This window comes from Glycine soja, chromosome 18 (assembly GCF_004193775.1).
Source record: "Glycine soja cultivar W05 chromosome 18, ASM419377v2, whole genome shotgun sequence".
NCBI classification, from domain to species: Eukaryota; Viridiplantae; Streptophyta; class Magnoliopsida; order Fabales; family Fabaceae; genus Glycine; species Glycine soja.
Genome location: NC_041019.1, coordinates 19,066,901 through 19,090,509, shown reverse-complemented (window position 1 = coordinate 19,090,509; position 23,609 = coordinate 19,066,901). Strand labels below are relative to the sequence as shown.

Genomic DNA, 23,609 nt, shown 5'->3' with positions numbered 1-23,609 from the left:
AAAATTTAAAACCATTTTGAAGTAAAAGCCATTAAATTTCATTTAAATCCTTTAGAGAAAAAAGGAACTTATTCTAAAAAATGTCTTCTGTTTCACAGACATATTGAAAACATATTAAGACTATTATTTTAAATGTTTTTTTTATTGAAAACAAGACATGCCATTTTGAAGAAGTGAAGGTCTATTTTCCAAAATACTAATCCACATTTCAGCCAAAAATGTATTAAACTTTTGAAATTGAGAAAAATATGAGATAAATTTAACTGAATAACAAAATACTAATAAATAAAAAAACAATGGAAATGCTAAATCACCTATTTGGTTCTTTATCTTATTTTTTTTAGTTCAGTTTGATCATTTGTCTTTTAAAAAATTCAATTTGGTTTTTTTTATCTTTTTTTCTTCTTCTTTTTAATCCTTTATCTTTTTAAAAAAATTATTAGATCCTTTATCTTATTTTTTTTGGTTCAATTTGATCTTTTATCTTACTCCTTTTGTTTTAGTTTGATCATTCAGTTTATTTAAGATTGACGCCATTAATAATTTAAAAACAAATTTTTTTATTCAATTTTTTTCTCTCATTCCCTTCTCCTCCACTTCCTTTATAACAAAAAAATTATTCTTAAATGATTAACGACGTTAATAGTAAATGGATCAAATGAGTAAACTGAATAAAAAATAAGATAAATAATTAAAATAAACTTTTTAAAAGATAAATGACTAAATTAAATATAAAAAAGTAAAAAATGAAATTAAAATTTTTTAAAAGATAAAAGTCATTTGGTCTAAAGTAGAAACAAAAGATAAACCATCCATAAGTAACAGCAAGTATATAATATTATAACATAATAGTAAAACAAGTTGATAAGCCCAATCTCTTATGAAAACAAGCCCAAATATTAAACTCGAAAACGGTCCACACAACAAGGGCATCATCAAAAGTCCCAAACAAGCATTTGCCAGTTTAAGTGCAGAAAGCGCCGAGTTAAGAAGAGTCTTTGGTTGAAGGAAGAAGGGTAAACTAGGAGTAGGAGGGAAGAAGGGTTGAAGGAAGAAAAAAAGAAAAACACAGAAATGGAGGGTGGGAACAACAGCAGCAGTAACAACAACCCTGAGGAGTTGGCGGTGGGGTGCTTGCTTTCGATCAGGACAACGTTGGGCGACGAATTCGAAGGCCAGGTCGTCACCTTCGATCGCCCCTCCAACATTCTCGTACTCCAGGAGCCTTCCAAACCTAGCCCTCGTCGAAATCTTAGGTTGCTCAAAGCCAATTACATCAAAGACTTCACCTTTCTCGGCCATGCCCAAGACCCTCTTGATCCCAACACCTGCTTCCTTGACCTCACCGCTCTCCAACAAAGGGAAGATGTTGCTGTTAGGTATTCATTCCCTTCTTTCAATTCCCCGATTTTTTTCTTTTCTCTACTCTATTTTTTTTTGTTTGTTTAAACAATTGTTATATTTGATGAAATTCATGTGTGGCTTCGAATGATTTTTGGGTTGTAGACAAGCGGAGGCTGATGCTGAGAGGATTGGGGTTGGTGTTACCAGCGAGGCACAGAGCATCTTTGATGCTTTGTCCAAAACGTAAGTGCTGATTGAACCACATTAGTGTGGATCAGGATTCTTGCTTTTACCTAGTGTAGAGTAAGAATACATTGGTTTTTAAGCAAATGCTAACTAGTGCCCTAAAGACAATGGTTAGAGAAGTAAAAGGGGAGAAATTTTTATTAGGATGCATAAAAATGTACTCCCCTATGATTTTTAAATGCGCTCCCATATGATTTGCTATGAAACTTTTTTTAGGGCACTGGCTAGCAAGACCCTAATGTTTAAATCTAAGATTTCAGAACATGACGTATATAGAATAAGATATTTGTAGGTTGTTGTGAAAATGAGCATAATAAGAGAAATTAATAGGGCTGTGTCCCTCCTGTTTACCAAAAAAAAAAAGACATTAAAAAACTTGCATCTCGCACCTTGCAAGGGTGTATAGGTTTAATCGAGTAGGGAAATAAAAATGGTCAAACTGAGTGAAAAGGGGGAAATCCCCAATTTTAACCGAAACACTGTCGTTTTGTTTGGGAAAGCAGTGATCTAGCAAATACATAATGTGGACTTGGCCATATCCCAAGCCACACCTAGTCTAGTACGGGGTTACTGATGACATGCATAAACGGCCAAGTGGTGCAGAGTGGCCTTGGGCGGCTATAAAATTAGCAAAGCTGTGTGTATTTGAATAGCAGTCGGTTACAGGGCTTTAGTGAGGCATATTGAAAACTATAGGTGTCAATGGTGTGCTATAGCAGTGTGGTAGAGCAGGGTGACCCTAGGTTGCTATCCGATTCAAATAGTGAAATGGTTTTCCAAGCTTTTCACATGCTATCTCAGCACTACCATGATATAGGATTCAGAAACCCATTTTTACCCCAAAAACAATGTTGTTTAGGTTTTTTGTTGTTGTTAAAATTGTGAATTCTCTCCCTTTCTCTAATGCATCTTTGCTTCATAAACATACAGTGCTTTTGGATCTGCGTTTTTTACGCGCGTTCCATCTTTTTTTCATGTCAAATTGCCTGTGGATGTGGAAGCTACCGGGAGATGCTTCTCATTTGACACGGTTTCACGTGTCTGAAGATTTAAATTGAACATGCATATAAAAGAATGTGAAACCCTTCTTGACCATTCCACAAAAGTTACCTCTATTTCGTGCATTTAAAAAGAATGGGGATCACTTAATACCACCTAGTTGTACTCTTTAGGTATTTGGATCAGTTTTGGTGCTTGCTTCAGAGTATTAAAATTCCCATTCCCCACATGCCTTAAGTGTTCCTCTTTACCTTAGGATCTTCATCTTTCTAGCCATTCAGCATTTTTCTCAGTAGATTAATTTTCTTTTTAACTGATGACATTTGCATGTACCCAGGCTTCCAGTCCGCTGGGACAAGACAGTCATAGTTGTGATGAATGAGGTGCGTGTCAGCAGTCCTTATCACTCTGAATCTGTTGTTGGAGGTACTCCTGCTGCAAATGACCGGGTGAAGAAAGTGGTAAATATCTTTCTTTTGCTATTTGCTATGTTGTGTCTAAATGTTTGTATTAATGGCATGTCAAATATTATATAGATTGGTATAGCATTATGTGCACTAGAGTTGCTTGTCCATAGGGCTTTATGATTTATTTTTATTAAAAAAAACATTAGCAAAAACCAAATGAAAACTTAATCATAAGTAGTTTTACAACCATTAATTTGAAATGGCCTAGTGATGAGGGATTTGGGTAGTTTGTAGGTGGTTATAGGTTCAAATCTCAATGCATGATTTTCAAATGCAGTTGTGGTCACAGTTGAGGTTGCATTTGCATTTTGATCAGAAAAACTGCAAGAAATTGAGGGCAAATGTAGCCCGATAAGGTTGCAATTGTAGTTGCAAACTGCAGTTTAAATTCATTGAGTCAACAGTGATTTCTTATGTCCGTTTAGGGAAAATAATGCAATGTTTTTCTTTGTTTATAATTTACCCTGATAGTCTTTTCAAAATAAAACCTTTCCTGTTATGCAAAAACTTTTGTTAGCTAGTACATGGTTGATATTGATTTTTCATTTTTCTTGTTTGTAGCTTGACTTTGAGAGGAAGAGGTTGCAACTTCGCAGTTCTGGTGGTCAGTAAAGTTTCGTATTCACATCCTTTTATGGTCAGGAAAAGCACTTCCAAGGAGGAAACATGATGGGTATTAACAAAATCCTATACAAGAGGGTTTTCCAAGGCATATTCCTGACTTCAGATATCTTTTGATTATCTGTTGTCTTGAGCTCTCAAGTTATGTCTTGCTTATGGAGTTCATTTGAGGTACTTCCTCCGGATTCTTCAAAAGAGTGAATGCTGAAGCATGTGATTTATGATGTGTTTCACTTGGAAGCCGAATAGGTGACTGGGTTTATATAATTTGTTGGTTTGCTATTGGGAAGTTTAACCAATTACAATGAGCTAACATGAAGTCAAACTGACTCTAATTTGTTCCTTATATAATAAAGCAAATGCTTTGGATATGTCAAGCTAACATTCCTTCCTGAAGCTTTCTAGTTTTGTTTATTTGTTATTTCTAAAAATTTGTGGTGTAATTGATTTGTTTTATTAGGCTGTCCCCTCTTTGATAAGGTTTAAGTATTGTTGTTTTTTGAATTATAGTCCTCTTTTGGATAGATCTCTGGTAAAATTTGATTGCATTTTGGGGAGAAAGGGGAAAGCATGGAAGAGACAAGACTTGAGGAGTACTTTCTTGGAGGGGGAGGGATACAAATAGTATGCTCAAGATAGTCCTGTAATAGAGACCAATCAAATAACAATACTTCCGAGTTCTTGACTTCTTTTACTGCACTATTCTTTGTCTTGTTCTGAGTTTGCCCTCTACATCTAGATTTGGAGGTTCCGGTCTTCATCTTTTACATCTCGCCTTTACTGTCTTGTTCAAGTCTGATTAGGAGGCTTAGCCATTGTCTTTTGTGCGAGGGTCTATTCTGAAGGTTCTCGTCTGTTCTGGTTGTTTCTCATATTTTCCCTTTGTTACAGATATTAGTTGAATTGGCTATTAGATGATTGGTTATAGTTAGTTGAAGTTGTTAGTTGATAGGTGTTGATTCTCTTCTTTTATGCAAGGGACATTATGCCTAATTGTATTGTTTTCCTCATTTTTTCAATCAGCAATACTTCTATATTTTTTCTCTCATTTCTCTGAATTTTCTTCTTTGCGCTCTATCATGTTTCCCCACCTGGAATCAGAGTGTTGGCTTCTAACGTGCAAGGAAAATTCCCTTCTGCTGCATACAGTTTCCCATGAGCTCATTTTCATTCACCTTCCCTAGCTTTCTCTTCCATAGTTTTCTCGTATTTTTCTCACACCATGATTTTCCTTCTATCAAACTCAGATCCAAGCTATCTCTCTTCCAGTTTACCCGAGTTTCACTGCAAATTTTCTCTCTCTCGCCCTTCTCTAAAACTCCTGATTCTGACATTGCCAGAGCAGTCTGAGGTTTTAGTTCTCTGACTCTTCGTAGGCTTTTTTAACTCCAATTTCAGCAATGAGAATTTCTGATTTTCACTGAGATCTGGATGTGTGGTTTCTTGGAGCTTAGTGCTTAGTTTCTTGAAGATTTTGTTTGAGTTTGGTTTGGTTTGGTTGAGCCTTTGAATGTTGCGTTTGCGATGTTTTCCAGTCTTGGCCAGTGATATTTGACCAAATGTTGTTTTGCCTATGATGGCACAACGGCAGTCAAAATTTATTGTCATTCTTGGCCTCATTGTTCTTGTTGTTTTTCCCTTTGTTGGCAAGAATGATCTGCGTCCCTGCTTTTTTCAGGTCACAGCCCTACGATTGGTGCCATTTTGCTTCGATCCAGTGCTTCAATGAAGCTAGCACTATTTGCATGCTTGATTTCTTGACATTGTGACATTGTTCAAGCTCATGGACTGCTCTCATTGGTCTATTTTACTGTTCAATTCTGTTGTTGAATTTATAATGCAACATGGTTTTAAGAGATGAAGGTCCAACTAATCTTTTTTGGCCTCAAATATTTTCACTTCAAGTGTTTGTTTGATACCATATTCGTTATAGTTATGAATGGTCTTACAGGCATGCATTTTGCTGGTGTTTTGGTTTGATTAATTCTTATTGCTACCCTTTGTGTATGCCTCATTACTCATTAGTGCTACTGAACTTTCTTTCATCGTGAAAAATTTGACGTCATTGCCAAGGGCCAAAGGCCAAAGGCCAAGCTATTCTGATTGGTTCTAATAAAGGAACTAGTATTGCAAAATGCAAATAGGATTCTTTATGCAAGACTCAATTGTATTATATTACCCACAGGAACATTAGATGGTGCAGTGAGCATGGCTTTGGAAAGTTGAAGTTGAATTTCTTCAGTAAAATGGTGTACCTGAGGTCTCTCAGGCTTGGTGTAGGCCTGTTTTGGTGTTTCTGGTTATTCATCTTTTTTTGTTTAACATGATATCTCTCTTAATTTTGTCACTTGGTGAGTTAAAATTGTGCTCACAAAGTCCAAGATTTTGGTTTTAGACTTTTAATCCTCTTTGATGACAGTTTTAGTTCCTTTTGTAAAGGATTGGTTTGCAGCCTAAGATGGTTTTGATGGAAGCTTCTGGCCATGGTGATTAAGTACATGGATGGTTAAGCATTGATATTTTGTTTTGTTTTAGTCTTGACTCTATAGTGGTTAAGTTTCACATTACATTTAACTTGCGCTCGTGATGGTTAAGCATTGAGTGTAACTTCCACCAAGTGGTTAAGCTTCTTACCCAAGTTGACCTTGCTGATTACTCCCACATTTGGGATTTTTTTTGTTTTTGCATCACACAATGCACATCACATTCTATTTTGTTGATTTGATTACAGCTTCTCGCTTGTATTTTATTTTGTATTCTCATCCTAAGTTGTAAGTGCTAGTATGTACCTTTCAGCTTGGGGACCTTAGTTGAATTGGTTAAGTTGGAGTTAGTGAGATCAGAGATGGTTGGTTATATAGTTAGTTGAAGAGTTGATAGGTGTTGATTCCCTACTTTTATATTTGACACACTTACACTTTGATTGGATTGGATGAATAGAGGTTGGAAGGAAAATGAGAGGGAGTGGAATGGTAGGGATAATGAAAGAACATTTTCTAATACTCTTCTATTGGTTGAAGTTTATTAAAAATTACAAAATTCTGATTGAAATTTATTAATTATGGTGTGGGATTCATAATTTTGTCATTTTTAATAAATTTATACCAATAAAAGAGTGTGCTAGAGATATTGTTCCTAGCATTTCTCGTTTGTGCCAACAAAGGTTGATTCAATTCCTACCCACTAGGACATGAGTTCGAAATCCGTTGTCCATGTGAGGAACATTTTGGTGGGAGATCTATAAGTACTTCTATAAGCATTTAATGAGCCTTGAGCATTGATGTAAGTTCCATTGGAACTTGTAGGTCTAGGATCTTTTTCATCAATGGATTTTTTTGCTTCTTGGAAGATGAATGGCAGTGGAATGAAGAAGGAAGAGAGAGAGAGGAGACGCCACTTCAAGGAGAAGATGAGTCTAGAAGAAACTCACCACCATAGAAGGTCATGGATAAAAGCTTGGAGGAAGAAGGAGATGAATGAAGGGAGAGGAAGAAAGGAGCACGAAATTTTGTACTCTAAAAAAGCTCTGAAATTTGAAGTTTAATATTCAAATGATCAAAGTTAAAAAAATACACACACATGACCTTTATTTATAACCTAGGTGTTACATAAAATTTGAGGGAAATTTGAATTTCAATTCAAATTTTCACTTGAATTTGAAATTGAATTTGTGGAGTCAAACTTTGAAGTCAAAATTTCACTAATTATGATTAGTGAATTTTAGTTATGGTTCAATCCACTAATCCAAGATCAATTTTAAGATTTTTCACTAAGTGTGCTTAGGTGTCATGAGGCATGTAAAGCATGAAGGATATGCACAAAGTGTGATTATATGATGTGGCAATGGGGTGTAGTAAGCAAATGCTCAACCCCCCCTCCCCCCCCCCCTTTAAAATTTAATTGGATTGGACTTTTACTAATTCAATTAAATTTATTTCCAACCACTCACATCAAATATTCACTTAGTGCATGTGAAATTACAAAATTACCCCTAATACAAAAACTAGTCTAGATGCCCTAAAATACAAGGGTTGAAAAATCCTATATTTCTAGGATATCCTACCTACATTATGGAGTCTTAAATACAAGACCTAAAATTAATGAAACTTTAATCTAATATGTACAAAGATAAGTGAGCTCATACTTAGCCCATGGGTTCGAAATCTATCCTAAGGTTCATGAGAATCCTAAGGTCTTTTCTTACATCTTTGGCCCAATTTTCTTGGAGTCTTTTATCCAATGTCCTTGGGGGTAGGATTGCATCAAGCATGCCTTGGCCTCGGTAAACCATCAAGATCCAACTCACCTAAATTTAATAATAATAATAATAATAATAATAATAAAGCATTTCCTGTTTGTGAAATTCATCCATTTGGGTAGAAGAGAAATATGGGTAGAAATTGGAAAAATGTCAGCCCCACCGTATAGGAAGTTATCACCTAAAAATGTCTTACATGTTTTCCCTCCTGTTGAAACACGCCATGGGAGACATCAAGCGTAACTAGATTATTTAGAAAGAAAAGCTATTTCAAGTTAACATTTGAGCTTTTGTTGCTGATTGTTTGAGAAGTTAATGGAAGAAATAGGCCATGCATGCATGAAAATATTAGGGTGTGTTTGGTTTGCATTTTCATTTCCTGTTTTCATTTTCAAAAGATTAAAATTCTAAAAATATGTTTGGTTTGACTTCTTGTTTTCTGTTTTCATGAAATAAAAATACTGAAAATTTATGATATATTTGACTTCTTGTCTTTTTGTATTTTTAGATTTGCTTAAAATTATATTCATTGTCACCACAATTTCATTTTATCCGAAATGAGGTTTCTGTTTTCAACTGAAAACGAAAATTTATTGTTTTCATTTTTTGGTTGTTTCCTATTTTCATTTTCACTGAAAATGTTTTCAAAAATCCAACCAAACACATTTTCATCACCGTTTTCTGTTTTCAGTGAAAATGAAAACAGAAAGCAACCAAATCAAACACCCCCTTAGGCATCTATAGGGAGCAACGACTTGGAGCATGTTTGGATTTCCGATTGGGGTGTTCCAAATTCATTTAGGGGAGTAAATTCAGTTTCCTAACTTGTTTGATTACTTTAAAAGTATGTTCACACATTTAGATTGTGCTCGAAACCAAGTTTCTATAAAAGTAAGACTAAAGTTTCTTTTGCATACTCAATTTGTAAAATGAAATCTATGTCAAAATTAAGTTTGACAATCTTAACCTAACATGTGCTTAATATGTCCACCCATTTGATTTCACCGAACGTTGGACACATATAATAAAAGAACAGAAGTTGATTTACATAAATTTGTCCATGAATATTTTAGGGTACGTGACCCTTCTAATAAGCAATGAAGCTACGTGTGTTTTTGCACTGTTAGAAGACCTTTGGGTAAATGGAATTTTATATTTCATTCCGATTTTTCCCCCTCACTTTCGAATATAACCAAAATCTCATTTCTCTGTTCCATTAATTCAAACAACCTATTTTCCATTTACAATTCCATTTAAATTCTTGCCTTTCACTTTCACCTAATATCCAAACAGAGGATTAATTGTATAGTTTTCATTTTTTTCACTCAATAATACCTCTATATATTTGTACCTCATTTTTTTCCTGAACTTTTTCTTCTCTTTGCCATGCTTCTCAACATCCTTTGCATTTCAGCATCACAGCTCGTCCTTCCAACTGTTGGACTATATCATTATCATTTTCTTAAATCTGTCGTGCTAGTTGCCAGTTGGATATTTAAGAGAAAGCGTAAATTATTTGTACCCTTAATGTTTTTACTTATTACACCTCATATCCCTTTGTTCTATAATTCTACAAAAGAAATCCTAATTTTTTTCTCTCATATAACATTGGGTATCCTTCTCCTTCACTCGCATCCTGTGTTTTGTGATTTGCGTATTATATCCCTTTGTTCAATTTTTTTTAGTTCTTGTTATCAAGTAACAATGTTAATTGATTATGTAATAATAATATTGATGGTCTATTAACTTATCGTAACATCAAAGAGTTTGACAGGATAATCACATTATTTTTAGTAAATTGTGTTTTTAAGTTTTTTATCAACTCACATCAATTATTTTAAATATTTGAGAATTTAAAAATATTCCATGAAGGTAGATTTGTACCTTGGAGACGCATTTCCATGATTTGAACATCTTTTTCATTGTGAAAAAGAATTATCCTTCATTTTATAGTTAGTGACAAAGAAAATAACGATGGTATTGTAAGTTTTTAAGATTAGAGAGCTAAGGTTATCTCACTCTGGAGCTAACACCAGTTCTACCAAGGAGTTGCAACGAGACATTACATATTGAAGAATTGATGGCAGCTTTATTGGTTGCTAACTATCTATATTCTGCCATTGCTATATCTGCCTTTCAGAGCTTTATTGTATGATTAAGTTGAGTAAAATGCTACTACGTCAACGTTTAAAGTAGACAATATCTATAATTATCTATAATAAAGATAAAAAAACTAAATACATTATAAAAAAGAAATAGAGGCTTGGCTCACGCGGGAAAATGAAAAATATAAAATATGACTTTGCAAGTTAACTTTTTTTTGTTTAGTTCTAAGAATGTTAACATGCAAAGTCGTATTTTATATTTAACTTTTTTTGTTCAATTTCTTAAAATGTATTTTATATTTTGCCATGACCAAACTCGGACTTAGGGAATTCAAGATTCATTAATCAAGTATTCAAATATGATGTTTATTTCTGATGTGACACATTAACGTATATGGTTAGTGGCAAAATGATACACTAATTGCTCTGTCTTGTACAGTATATTTTCGGTAGCATGTGTTAGTATGTTAGATGAGTAATGAAAAAAGTATATATATATAAAAAAAAAAAAAGATGAATAAGGAAAAGGTAGAAGTCTGTTCTTTTGGATACCCTTAGACTTTGTATCTAGCACTAGTATGACATCATTTCCTAAGCTAAATAGCCATATAAATGCATCATAGCTTTGGACCACGACGTTTTTCTTTAGCCCACATAACAATGTCTGAATGATTTCTTCCGTAATAGTATAATTTACAACTATGAACGCCGCGTTTTTCTAAGCTTTCTAATTCAAATAACAGAAATGAGGAGTAATCATTGTTCAAACAGAAGTGGCTGTTTTCTAAACTCTGAATAGCCGAAAGGAACATAAAGCGCCTTTGGTAAAAGTTGCAAATTATATGCATAGGTTAAGTGTGTGATTATGTAAGCAATTGTGAAATTGATTTTGAATTAAATTAATTTTTTTAAAATGATTTTGATTAAAATTGATATTGAAATGGAGTGATTTATATTTAAATATTTTTACTCTGAAAGAAAATTTAATAAGACTTATGAATGCAAAATTTTTAACTTAAAGATTCAGAGATAAAATCAAATTAACAATAACCAAACACATGTATTCTTACTAAAGTTATATTTGTGAGGCGACAAGATCAATTCCAATACATTCGACTATAAAACCAAGACCACAATAAGTGTGTGTATCATTTTTATTATAAGCAATGATGTTTTCCAACAAATTAAAGGTGTGTCACTGGCTATGGTTGCCATTTTCTAAACAAGTCTCCCAGGTGTCGGTGTAAACATATGTAAAATAGGCATAAAGATGTTATTTGTTGGTAACTGGGTTATGAATTCAATGTTTTAGAAGTCAACTGACAAGATTAGCGTTCTTTCAGGGTTTGATTAGGGGTTCCCTGTCACGATTTTAGAGAAATAAAAGGTGGATGTTAAAGAAAAGTTAAAAGGTGATTCATTTTCTCTTGGAGTCTTTGAATTGGTCTAAACTAAATATATGGTTGGTTGGAAGATAATGATAAATGTAAGGGAATGCCAACATGTATTGGTATGAGCAGTAAGGATTCCCAATTATTATGTGATCTCAAGTACAATGTATTTTTATTTATTTTTTAGTCTAAGCTAAAATTATTTTTTATAGAAATAATCTTGTTTGAATTTTGTAGAATTATTATGACTTTTTTTTAAAAAAAAATATTTAATGTAGTTGCATATTTAATATTTGAATTTAAGATTATAAGTTAAGTTGAAAGAATTCGTGTTGGTCAATTTACATGTTTGATGGTATATTTTCAATGTATTTAAATTAAATCCCTAGTTTATTTCGTTTCTCATATTATGTTTGTATTTAATACAATTATGGTTTTTTATTCAGGAAAATATTAGTTTTATATTATTTTTTATGTTATGTATGTAAAAATTTAATGTAGTATGCATGTTTCTTATGCAACTCAATAAAAAGAATTCTTAAGTTTTTACTCATGTCTCCTTTTATAATGTAGCAGATAATTAATAGAACATAATAATAAATTTGTGTGAGTAATGTTATAAATTACTTAATCAGTTTTTTAAGCATTTTTGTATTATTTAATTGATTCCCCTATCATCATAATAATATAAATTATTGATACCATCAACAACGTATTTTATAGAAGAGTTTATAATTCTCATTTTAAAAAAAAGAGTTTATATTTCTCATTCTTTTAGATATTTTTTCCTCACATTGGTGGTTTAAATTTTGGATGGGTTATAAATAATTTATTTGATAATTTATTTATTATCTTGTATTACTGTTCATGTTGGGATATTTTATTACTCTCAATTATCAATATTTTCACTAACGTGTAGAAGTCATTTGTTAAATTCATGTGTCACTTAATTTACTTCACCCAAAAATATAGTATCTATAACTTTTATGCACCTGATTTTACTTACTATTTTGTGTAGATACCTATAACTAACCATGCCTTTTGCATGATCTATCGAGGTTTCAAAGACAATTTTTTTATTAAGCAAGTTTTACCCATGTTTATGTCAATTCAAATTTTAAAAATAATTGTTTTGTTCCAAAACTCACTCATCAAGAAGATGCATATCATCATTTGAGCATGTTATTTTAAAAAATAACTAAAGATATTTGGAATACAATATACGTAAGAAATAACAATATTATTAATAAGGGTGTCAATTTGTACCGTAAACGAGGATCTCTGTGGGGACTATCCTATTTGGGGTCCCACAGATGAGGATTATTTCTTCTGCGGAGACGGGAATGGGGATAAATATTTTCCCACGGGCATGATAGGGACGAAGATCATTCCCCCGCCTTGTGGGTCCCCAATTTAAGGAAATTATAAAATTGTTCTTATATTTTAAAAAATCTTAACAAGTAACAACTCAGTCCCCCTCAAAGTTTAAACCCTCAAGCAAGTAACAACTCATTCCCCCCGCACCGTTCACTTCCCCTTAGACCGCACCATTGCCACTCAATCCTATCACCACTCGTCACTAATCACCTCAGAATGTAAGTTTTGAATGAGATTTTTGTTTGTTTTTTTGAAGTCAATTCATTATTGCATCAAGCGTATGTGTGTTTCTTGGAGATGAGTTTTGCTTGGGAAATAAGTAATATCTATTCATATCACAATATACTAAACTGAAGTACATTTTGTAAAGATAGAGAATTGAGTAATTGTTTATAATTTCAAGAATTAAAATTATTGGGAATAAATATGTATGTCCAAGATTCAACCCATCATGTTATCAATTTTAGTAAAGAATTATTCTTTATTTTATTATCATGTTTATTGTTTTATTAAATTGTTAATTTGATAAATCCTTGATTAAAATTAGAGACTTGTTATCATGGAGGATTGTTGACTTGCTGGTTGCTGAAATGGAGGACTTTAGACTTCCTGGTTGCTGAAATAGAGGACTTTAGACTTCCTGGTTGCTAAATTAGAGAACTTAAGACTTGTTGGTTGTTCAAAATATTACAAAACAATATTGGTAGTTTGAACTATTTGTATTATTTCAAATTAAACTTGTTGTCCATGTTTATTTATTTGAGTTTAATAGTATATAGGTTATTTGAATTTGAATATTATGTTGGTGAGACTTTGAAGTCTTTTTTAAATTTATTTGTATTAGAATTTAAAATTAATATATTTTTAAAAAAAATTGGGGGACCCACAGGGATGGGGACAGGGAAAAAATTCCCCACTGTGGGGATCGAGGACGGGGGGTACCTAAGGGGCGGGGACGGGGAGTGGGAGAATACTCTTCGCCCTTATCCCGTTGACATCCCTAGTTATTAGAGCTGTCAAAATTATCTCAATCTAATGGATTGACCTGATAGCCCAACATGTCAAACTAGGTTAGGCTAAGCTGACTCTTAAGATATAAGCCCAAAAAAAATTGGGCCAATTTGACTCCACTCGATATGCCGGATGGGACAAGTCGAACCTAAAAAGTACTAACATGAAAAGAATTGAGCTTATTTGGCATAATAATAATAATAATAATAATAATAATAATAATAATAATAATAATAATAATTACTATTATTATTATTATTATTATTATTATTATTAAATCATTCAATATTTAGACCATAATAATAAAAAACCAATTTTGGCTCGACCAGGTAAGCCAACAAGTTAGGGCAAATTAATAGAATGAAGTTGCTATTGCTATTGTTCCTAATAACTTTTGTTATTGGTCCCTACGATTCTTCAAAATTTCAAGATTACCTCTCCTTGAAAAGCATTACGACATCGTGTTTCCACTACACCAAAGGGGGTGCAAATTTCTTGCACAAAAAAAATTGCACCCCTTTTATGTAGCGAAAACATGATGCCATGATGCTTTTCTGAGAGGAAAAAAACACACGTCAGGAATGATCATCCATTTCTCATAGGACACTAGACCATGTTTGACATGCCCAGAGGTTATTAATTTCAACAGTTTCTCTTCTGAGCCAAATAATTAAACATAGACAAATTGTCATGTTTGAAGTTCCCAAATCAAATCTTGGCAAACGAGAGACCGAGACTCCTGACCCTGGCCTAGCCTAGCTACAATTTCCTTATAACCACAATTTCCATTCATGTGGACATCAACAATTTTCAAAATATATTTTTGCAATTCATTAAGAAATTCATCCATATAATTGTCCATTTTTTTCCTTCTTGTTATCATGTTCACCCTTGCGAGCGACAATTGGAGTTCTTGAACTACCAACCATCGTGTTTATTTCATTGACACGCTCCTACATTGAAGGTTCATGCTTGGTAGATTTCACGGAATTTGGTGCACCCTTTGTTTTAATCTTCATTGCATGGGGACACATCGAAGTGGTATCTGGAAATGCAAGTTTACGGACTTTAGTCTTCAAGGTGATTTTACCAGACACGTCTAGTTGTGAAAATCTCTTAAACAATACATCAACCTCATGTGTTAGATCTAAGTCTCCCCAAGAGTCACTTGTATCGTTTGAACTACGGATGAGTAACATATTCTAACGTACATGAATGTTCTTCAAGGGAGTGTAGCCATATATAATTATAAATTTAGTAAACTCACAAGCACATGGTAGACTGTGAGTAACTCTAAGTGTGCAACCACAAACAGAACTATCAGTACCTACAATGTCAACCAGTTGCACCTCAGGGAAAATTAGGTCTTGTGCTTCTCTTGATACAAAGTCACGCAACTTCTTATACATCAGGGTATTAAACCTGTGCTCGACCACATTTATACTTTTCTTAAATGAAGTCTTAATCTTTGTATGCTACAAGACAAACATGTTAGCCATTGCATCCCAGCAACTACACAAATCTCCCATGTTATCATGAAGCAACCTCTTCAATCTCACATGTGTGTCATCAACCCTATGTTGTAATAAAATGAGATGTGAATAATTCTTTTAATTTAATAAAATAAAACTTAAGCCAAAAAACTTAATGTCAAATAATTTATGTACCTATTTGTTGTTGTGTTTCCAAGATGCATGACTCAATCAGCCCATGCTTGTACAAACTTTTCCTTGAAAGGCGTCAACCATGTTTGTTGGACATAGTAAAAAAATGTTTTATAACGTGTGCACCGAGTTGTAAAGCTCTTAAAGTATGCATTTTATGATACTTCATTCAGAGACTACAACAATAGTTCCCAAGCACCCATTATATTTTGCCACTTTTCACCCTTATCCATGAGAATTTTTCATTTTGCACTGACATTCTTTGTAATGTAGAATAGACATAACAAGTTGGTTGAAGGAGGAAACACAGTCTCCAATGCATTCATGAAAGCAAGATCTCTATCACTAACAATAACCTAAGGCAACATATTATCTTTCACAAACAATCCTTTCAGCTTGCTTAAAGCTTATTTGAAATTATCCATCCTCTAAGAACTTAAGTAAGCAAAGGCAATAATGAAAGTCATGCTTGTTGAAGTAATACCAATAATTTCCAATAGTGGAAGATGATACTTATTCGTCTTGTAAGTTGTATCACAAATCAACACTGTTAGAAATGAATTTAGGAGTTTGATGGAATCTGGGTGTGCCTACATTATATCTCTGACAACATCTTCATTGTCCAATTTTCTAAACCAATAAACATATTGGTTACATTCTATCAACTTTATTAGATGTTGTATTTCCGTCCTTAGACCTTTTTCTTAGAAATGATATCTCTAACATTTATTGTATATGGTTTTGATGGTACTAATATTTGTCTGATCTTGATCTTTGATTGTCAACAAAATTTGACTAAGCTTTACCATGTTTTTCATAAATTAGTTAACCATTATTTTTTCTTCATTGTTTAAACAACCAACATATGAATGGCCAAGCAATATTTCCATTACTTTATGGTTACAGAAACCACATTCAACAGTAAGTCTCCACCCTATGGTTCTCACAAACCTCCCTTTAATATAGAAGGACACCCATATTTTCTGGTTTTAATAGACTAGCACACTAACTTGTCTCTCTACTATTTGTACTTATTTCCCCCCTTTTCACAATCCATATGTTTTTTTTACTTACTTCTAACTTATGAATGACAATCACAAACCTGACAATCACAAACCCGAGATCATTTCCCACACATCAAGTCCAATTTAACAAATCATCGTGCTATTGAAAAATCTAAAAAAATCAAAAAAATTATTCAATAACAAAACACAACACATACAAATAAAAGTCTAATGAAATATACTTTATCAATCATGAAATAACTAGAAAAATTAGGATAATTTGGTAATTTCTCTTGGCTAATAGGGATCAAAAGTAATTTTGTTGGAACCAATAGTAACACCCTTAATAGAAACACAACTTGTAAGAGATTCGAGTGGGCTGACCAACTCACTTTCCACCAATGAGCTTGACTCCATTGATTTGACAATCCTAGGAGTAGTACATATGATTGTCAACAAAATAAATACAATATAAGAATTTTGTTGTTTTAAAGTATGCTTCAAGAACAATAATAATTAAGAAAAAAAATATTTTTTACTATATAAATTTTAAATACCTCATAACAATTTATATAAAATAAAAAATAATAGTATAAATTAAGAGATCATTTTAATAATTTATATTTATTAACTTATATTTAATATTTTAATATGAATTTAAATTTTCTATTTCAAAATATTTTCAATAAATTATTTTTTGTAAATAATAATAAATTATGATATAATTTTTTCATATTAATTTTTTTAATGATTAATTATAATTTTCTTAGATAAATTTTATAATAAAACATTAAAAAATTAATAAATATATTTTATATATTTGATAAATGTAATAAATGTATTATATTTAATAAGCATAACATTAAATGTTAGTATTGTTTAGTTAATTTTGGTTATTTATAAAATTCATTTTTATTTTCAAAGAATAATACTAGCACTTTTTTATTTTCCATGCATTTAGGGGTCAATGATTACTTATTCATTTCCTTACATTATTACAACACTATTATAGAAAATACTTTTTACATTAGCTAAAATTGACCTTTTAAATCAATTGTATAGTTGATGTCTATGTAGGGGACCTAGAAAGTCATATTTTACATTAGTTTTCAATAGATCTTAAAAATGACCTTTTAATATCAGTTCACATACAATCGATCTAAAAACTAATTTAAAAAGCCAAGATCAATTTTAAAAACATACATTTTACATTGTTTTTGTCTTACAACCGATGTAATAGGTTCACTTTTACATTGATCAATACACTACACGATATAAAAAGTATACCTTTTACATAAGCTAATCATAACCAATCTTAAAAGTTTTTTTTTTAATACGCATTGCGTTTTAATTCATTTTCCCCAGTAAACAATAGCCACAACCACATGCATACCACAACACAAACAAACAAGTTGATCCTAAGTTATTATATATATTTTTAACAATAAAAACATCAAATACATTCAAAACAAATTATAGTTAAATATTCTAAACATGTACTACTCATTGGACCTTACATAATATAAACAACACAACTAAGTCCATGAAAACCTTATATATGTCTTAACATATTAAAACAAAAAGTACTCGTTGGAGCTTAACATATATGTCTTAACATACAAAAAATACTAAACAAATAAGTTTAAAAATTGTCAAGTTCAAGAAAAAAAGTTACCCAACATTGTCGAATGTTAGCAATATCCTCATCAAGCATTGGACCTGAATTGCCAAAGATCTACAATATAAAAAAACATGATAAAATATTAGTTCATGAACCAAAACCAAAAACATAATTATTTAATTTGTTGAAAAGTTCATTAATTACATATTTGCATGAAACAACAATATTGTCGGTGAAAATTTTGGGCATATGTGCTATGAAATAATATCCACACTCATAAATCCCAGGTTGCGTTTGACACTACAAATGAATATCAAATTAGAATATAATCAGTAACTATTTAAGTAATAATTTTAATTTTTAATTGATTGTAAATTTTTAAGCTATTTACACGGGGGGAAATATATATAGGTTTCTTTCTATTGCACTATAGGTTTTAGAGTTATAAACATATGAGAAAACAAATGTTTTAGGGGAAAAAGCTTATGATACAACTTTATTTTTCATTTCTTGGTTGATCATTTTCTTGGGTAACAAACACAATACTACCACAACATTTTGCTTAGGATAGATAATGAACAATTGCTAGTGGCTCTTAAAATATTCGAGAACAATTAGTGACTACTGATTCATAATTTGAAATAACTTATAAACATGAACTTACAAATGCTTGTAAGGTGCTAAGTAACCCTGTTTTTTTGTCTTTATGCAGCCTATTTAACAAATGGGCCTGAAGATCATTTGTTGTATTCTTAACATTCTGAATCAGTTGCGGGTCCATGAATCCATAAATATTTGCAATCTTCTCCTTATTAGTACATAAATGATGTATATACCTAAAATATTGAAATAAATGTTAATTATATTAAATTAATAAAAAAATTACAAATTAAATGTACTTACAATAACCATAATTGTATAACCAAGATGTTAAGCAACTCTATACCCATATATACTTTCAAAAGGTCCTTTCGATGGATACAAAAAAGGAATTGAAGATGGCCTACTTAGTACATTAGGATCTCAAGGTAGTTGAATATGATCCTTATTTTGGTTTGCTACCATTAATAAACGTTCAAATGGATCAAATTCTGGTTCAAAATTTTTGTATGAAGCACCTTTGCTACATTGCTCCGCAGCCTAAACAACCAAGGTAGAACATTATTAATAAACATGATTAAGTCATTGCAGCCGAAAAATAATTCATTACGAATACCTTAGTCAAAATAGACTTGGCGAGTTTTCTCAGCCATTGAATGAAATGATTGGAGGCCTTCCCTATTGTTTGCACCTCATTAGTAGGGAAAGGAACTTGAGCATTTGAATCTATAACTTCTTCCACCACTACCCTCACATTTTCATCCTCTATTTTCTTGTGGTGTATGGGTGACCTTAAATTGTACACTTTCCAATTGCCACTAAAAGGGGAGGATCAATATCAACATATAACTCACACAACTTATGTGTATCAATGTGATTATTTTTTCTTGATGGATAACTATCAATACAACTCCCTATTGTGCTCACACAATTTACTATTGGCTCTACAACATTATTTTGTTGAGAAAGACCTAGAGATGTCAACTGTAATTGGAATTGTTGAGTGATATTTTGAGTGACTTGCTGAATGATCTGTTTTGTAAGAGCCTCTAAATGTTCCATGTCGATAGGTGTTAAGGCAGAGCCATGATAAGTAAGTGGTGCAAAGTATTGCCTAATGCCTAACCTTAACCAACACCATGAACGAGACCAAGGGGCTTTGGTTTTCAAATGGCAATAGTCAAGATATCTTGACGTTCAAAGGAAACAAAGGATCTTTGTGTGCTTTGTTCAATCTTACAACAAATAATTCATAAGCATATTTAATTACGATGCTTGAGTCATCTATTAATTACATGTAGAATTGAATATTAACTTACAATCTTGTCACCCATAATGTGTGCTTCTTCATTAATATAGTCTCCTAATTTTCTTTGTCAAGCTTTCTTCCATGTCTCATGACGTTTGGGTGGAGATGGATGATGAGCAAAAGATCTTATTGAGATGCTTCTTTAAGTTATTTCATCTTCTATTGCACCATCTTTTGTCAAGCCTATCATAGCCCCCACAAGACAATGTTTGAGGATAGAGATTATGTGCTTAGACCTTTTGCCCATTTTTTTCTTTTCTCCTGTTATAAATAATCACACATCGACTAAGTTGAGTAAAAAAAATTGGCTTAGTAAAAAAAATAAAAATCCAAGTGCTTAACCAAAAAGGTAGGATCTTGTCAAATCTGAACAAACTGCTCCAATGTTTCCTCTTTGAGAAACATATATTCATCACAAGGAGATTTGTCATTGTATTTCCCATACATATACTAATTATTGAGTTGTGTCTTAAATTCTCTCCAATGTTGACCAACATATGAAATGCATTTCTTCCTAAGGCACTCAAAATTCAAAAAATCATATGTGAGCTATATATTATACAACAAAATGGATGAGTTAGTGTTTCATAGTTTTAAGGTTTTACAATGACACATATGTATTGAAATCTACTTTGTTTGGTCTTATTTGATTTCTAAATTGATCAAACTCAATTGAAAACTTTTGACTTGCAACATGTTTGAGACTTAACTTCATTGTGTGGGACCTCTATCCTTTATTTTTTTAGACTAAGAATCTGACTCGCCTTGTGAAGAAGGGATGCTTGATGAATCATCCATGTGTCTGTTTAAACAAAAATAATTAAATAAAGGTTAGTATCTCATTTAAATAATGAATAAACAAATAACATAATTTACAAATATCAAACTGAACATAAACATCTTGAAATAATAAACAATAAAATACGTTATTTTTTAACCTTGTCAGCATGGATGTTCTTCCATATCCCTTCATCATGATCATCTCGAGTGGCATAGACACCATTAACTTCATCAAATTCAACAAAATTGGGTTTTGTGTTGAGGGAATATGAGTTTCAGGAGTATCAAGAATTGAATCTTGATTTTCGTCACTTCCATGCATGTTTCTTCCTTGGAGAACCACTAACCACCTTTGGTTAGAAGAATCTTAGACATAAAACACTTGTTTTGCTTGGAATACCATGGTGAAAGGCTCCCCCTTATAACCTACCTTATCAAGGTTCACCAATGTAAATCCCAATTCATCATTTTTATGCCACTTTTATTGTCAATCCACTTACATTTAAAAATAGGAACTCTAAACAATGTGTAGTCAACCTCCTAGATCTCTTCAATGACACCAAAGTAACATAATTAAGGATGTTTCATCCATGACCATAACCCCACTGTTTTGCATTGTACTCTTGTCATCCTATGACTTTATATAAAAGGAAAAATTATTGATAGTGTATCTACTCCAACAAATGACATCATAGTTAAGCTCATGTGCTAGCGATGTTAATGTCTTAGAAGCAGTATGATCTTTAAAGACTTATGATAAACCGCTTTTTAAGTTATATTTTGTATGAGTTTGAGTGTCATTTTGCATGTATTTTTTTGGTAGAACTCACGTTTGGACACTAGTTTTGTATTACAAATTTACAATCACTCAATTGAGTGAAAGAGTTGTAAATTATATGATTTTATAAAGATTTGAAGACTTTGCACTTTATCATGGTTGTGGTACATTAACCATGGTCGTGGTAAGCAGCATGAACACAATAAGATGATAACAACTCCTAGAATAGTGTTAACGATGAAGGTTGTGGTATGCTCACCATGGTTGTGGTCAACTCATGAGGGTCGTGGTCAACCAAGAGGGTTATGGTCAATCCACAATGGCTCAAAGCTTCAGTATCACTTCCAACCATGATCGTGGTGGACTTACCATAGCAGTATTGCGTCTTTTAAGACTGATATCATTAAGAAGCTATATATTGGTCTCCAAATGCACAAAATGAAAGTGGTAACATTAAATACAACACAATCAAGTATGCACTCATAGAATAAAACGAAATGCACTAGATCAAAATTTTATCAAATTTAAGATGAGACATAATCAACCTTTACGTGTTAATCAACTAGACAATGCAAGATTCAGTGCAATGACTAATGTTTGATTAATCATTGTATTGAATCTCATGAGAAACTAAGGTTCTCTCATGATGCATAACATCAATATAAATCATGTAATTAAACACACAATTTATAAAACATACAAAACATGACCTCAATTATAAATGAGAGTTGATCAAGAACATACCTCAAACAACAAGCAAGTCCTCAGATTTGGCCAAATTGTTGAGTATGGCCTTTAGTAGGAATTGGTGACAATATGGCAACAGAGGTCAATTTCTAAGTTTCAGACATAAGTATCTGCCTTCAATTTCTACAATAACAAGTGGGTATTATAGATGCAGTTCATGTCCAAATCCACTAAATCCTTCAATCCACAAGCACTCAATCTTAAGCTTTTACTAGACCTGGATAATACTTTTTAATTGAGGATCCAATGGAATTATCAAAAGTTCTTTAGTAGAATTATTAATATTATTGAGCTAAAAGTGCTTACTCACCAAAAGTTCAATGAAGTAGATGCTTTTAGGTTTCAATAGAGGAAACAACCGCAAACTGAAACCAAAAGTTCAAGAAAAAGCTTTTGTAAACTGCATGCCATGTAAGTATCAATATAGAGAATATATATAGCAAAGATGGATATATAACTGTCATTGCATTAAAGGAATGATTATATAAAATACACATGCAAGATGGATCCAGAAAATGAACAACTGCTATGAATATATAGGCTCTCAATTATCAACAGTTCCCAAAAGCATACAACATGGAATAAATATGAACCATCAAAACAACAAAAATTTGACATATGAAAGGTATACTCCTCAAGAGTTAACAATTTATGACAAAGAACAAACTAGGGGTTAATAGAGAACTCATATTGAAGTAGGACGTAAATTAAAATATAATTACTGCAAGGAAAAGGAAAAAAAACATTTTAATACATAAAGGAAACAATATGTTGAAATCACCTATGAAGTTTTATATTAAAATTAGGTCAAAATATAACATAAGTTAACCACACAATATACAAAATTAGCCGTGCATGAAGAAATTGAATGTATTACAATGGATTTCAAGTCCTTTCATAGTAAACTCTCCATTTCAGTTTACTCACCTTTGATTTATTAAAGAGTTATTAGATAACAAGCACAAAAAATAAAGATATCAATAAGTCTTTACCAAGTCTCTAATATCTAACTTATTGAATGGATATGTTTTCTCAAACAACCAAATGCCTTTCCTTATGAGCAAGAAATTATAAAGAAAAAAAAAGATCTACCAAGTTTTAGATCAGTAAATTCAAATAAATATGTGTCCAAAAACATTTCAAAACCATAAAATATAAAACCACCTAGAACAAAAAAGGAAATGTGAAACGGTGAATAGAAGTTGAAACCCACATTAGATCTTACAACAAATAGAAACACCAATAATTTAAGTTCTAACATTGTTTGAATGAAGAAACCAAATAAAT

At 32.0% G+C, this 23,609-nt stretch overlaps 1 protein-coding gene across 1 annotated transcript; it reads left to right on the top strand.

Moving 5' to 3' along the window:
* The first annotated feature begins 940 nt into the window (after positions 1-940).
* Positions 941-4,163, top strand: LOC114397712 (protein LSM12 homolog). The gene is made up of 4 exons (XM_028359889.1): positions 941-1,379; positions 1,507-1,587; positions 2,927-3,050; positions 3,618-4,163. Exons 1-4 carry the CDS (start codon positions 1,075-1,077, stop codon positions 3,666-3,668), a joined length of 561 nt encoding a protein of 186 aa, XP_028215690.1. The 5' UTR covers positions 941-1,074; the 3' UTR covers positions 3,669-4,163.
* The last annotated feature ends 19,446 nt before the right edge of the window (positions 4,164-23,609 follow it).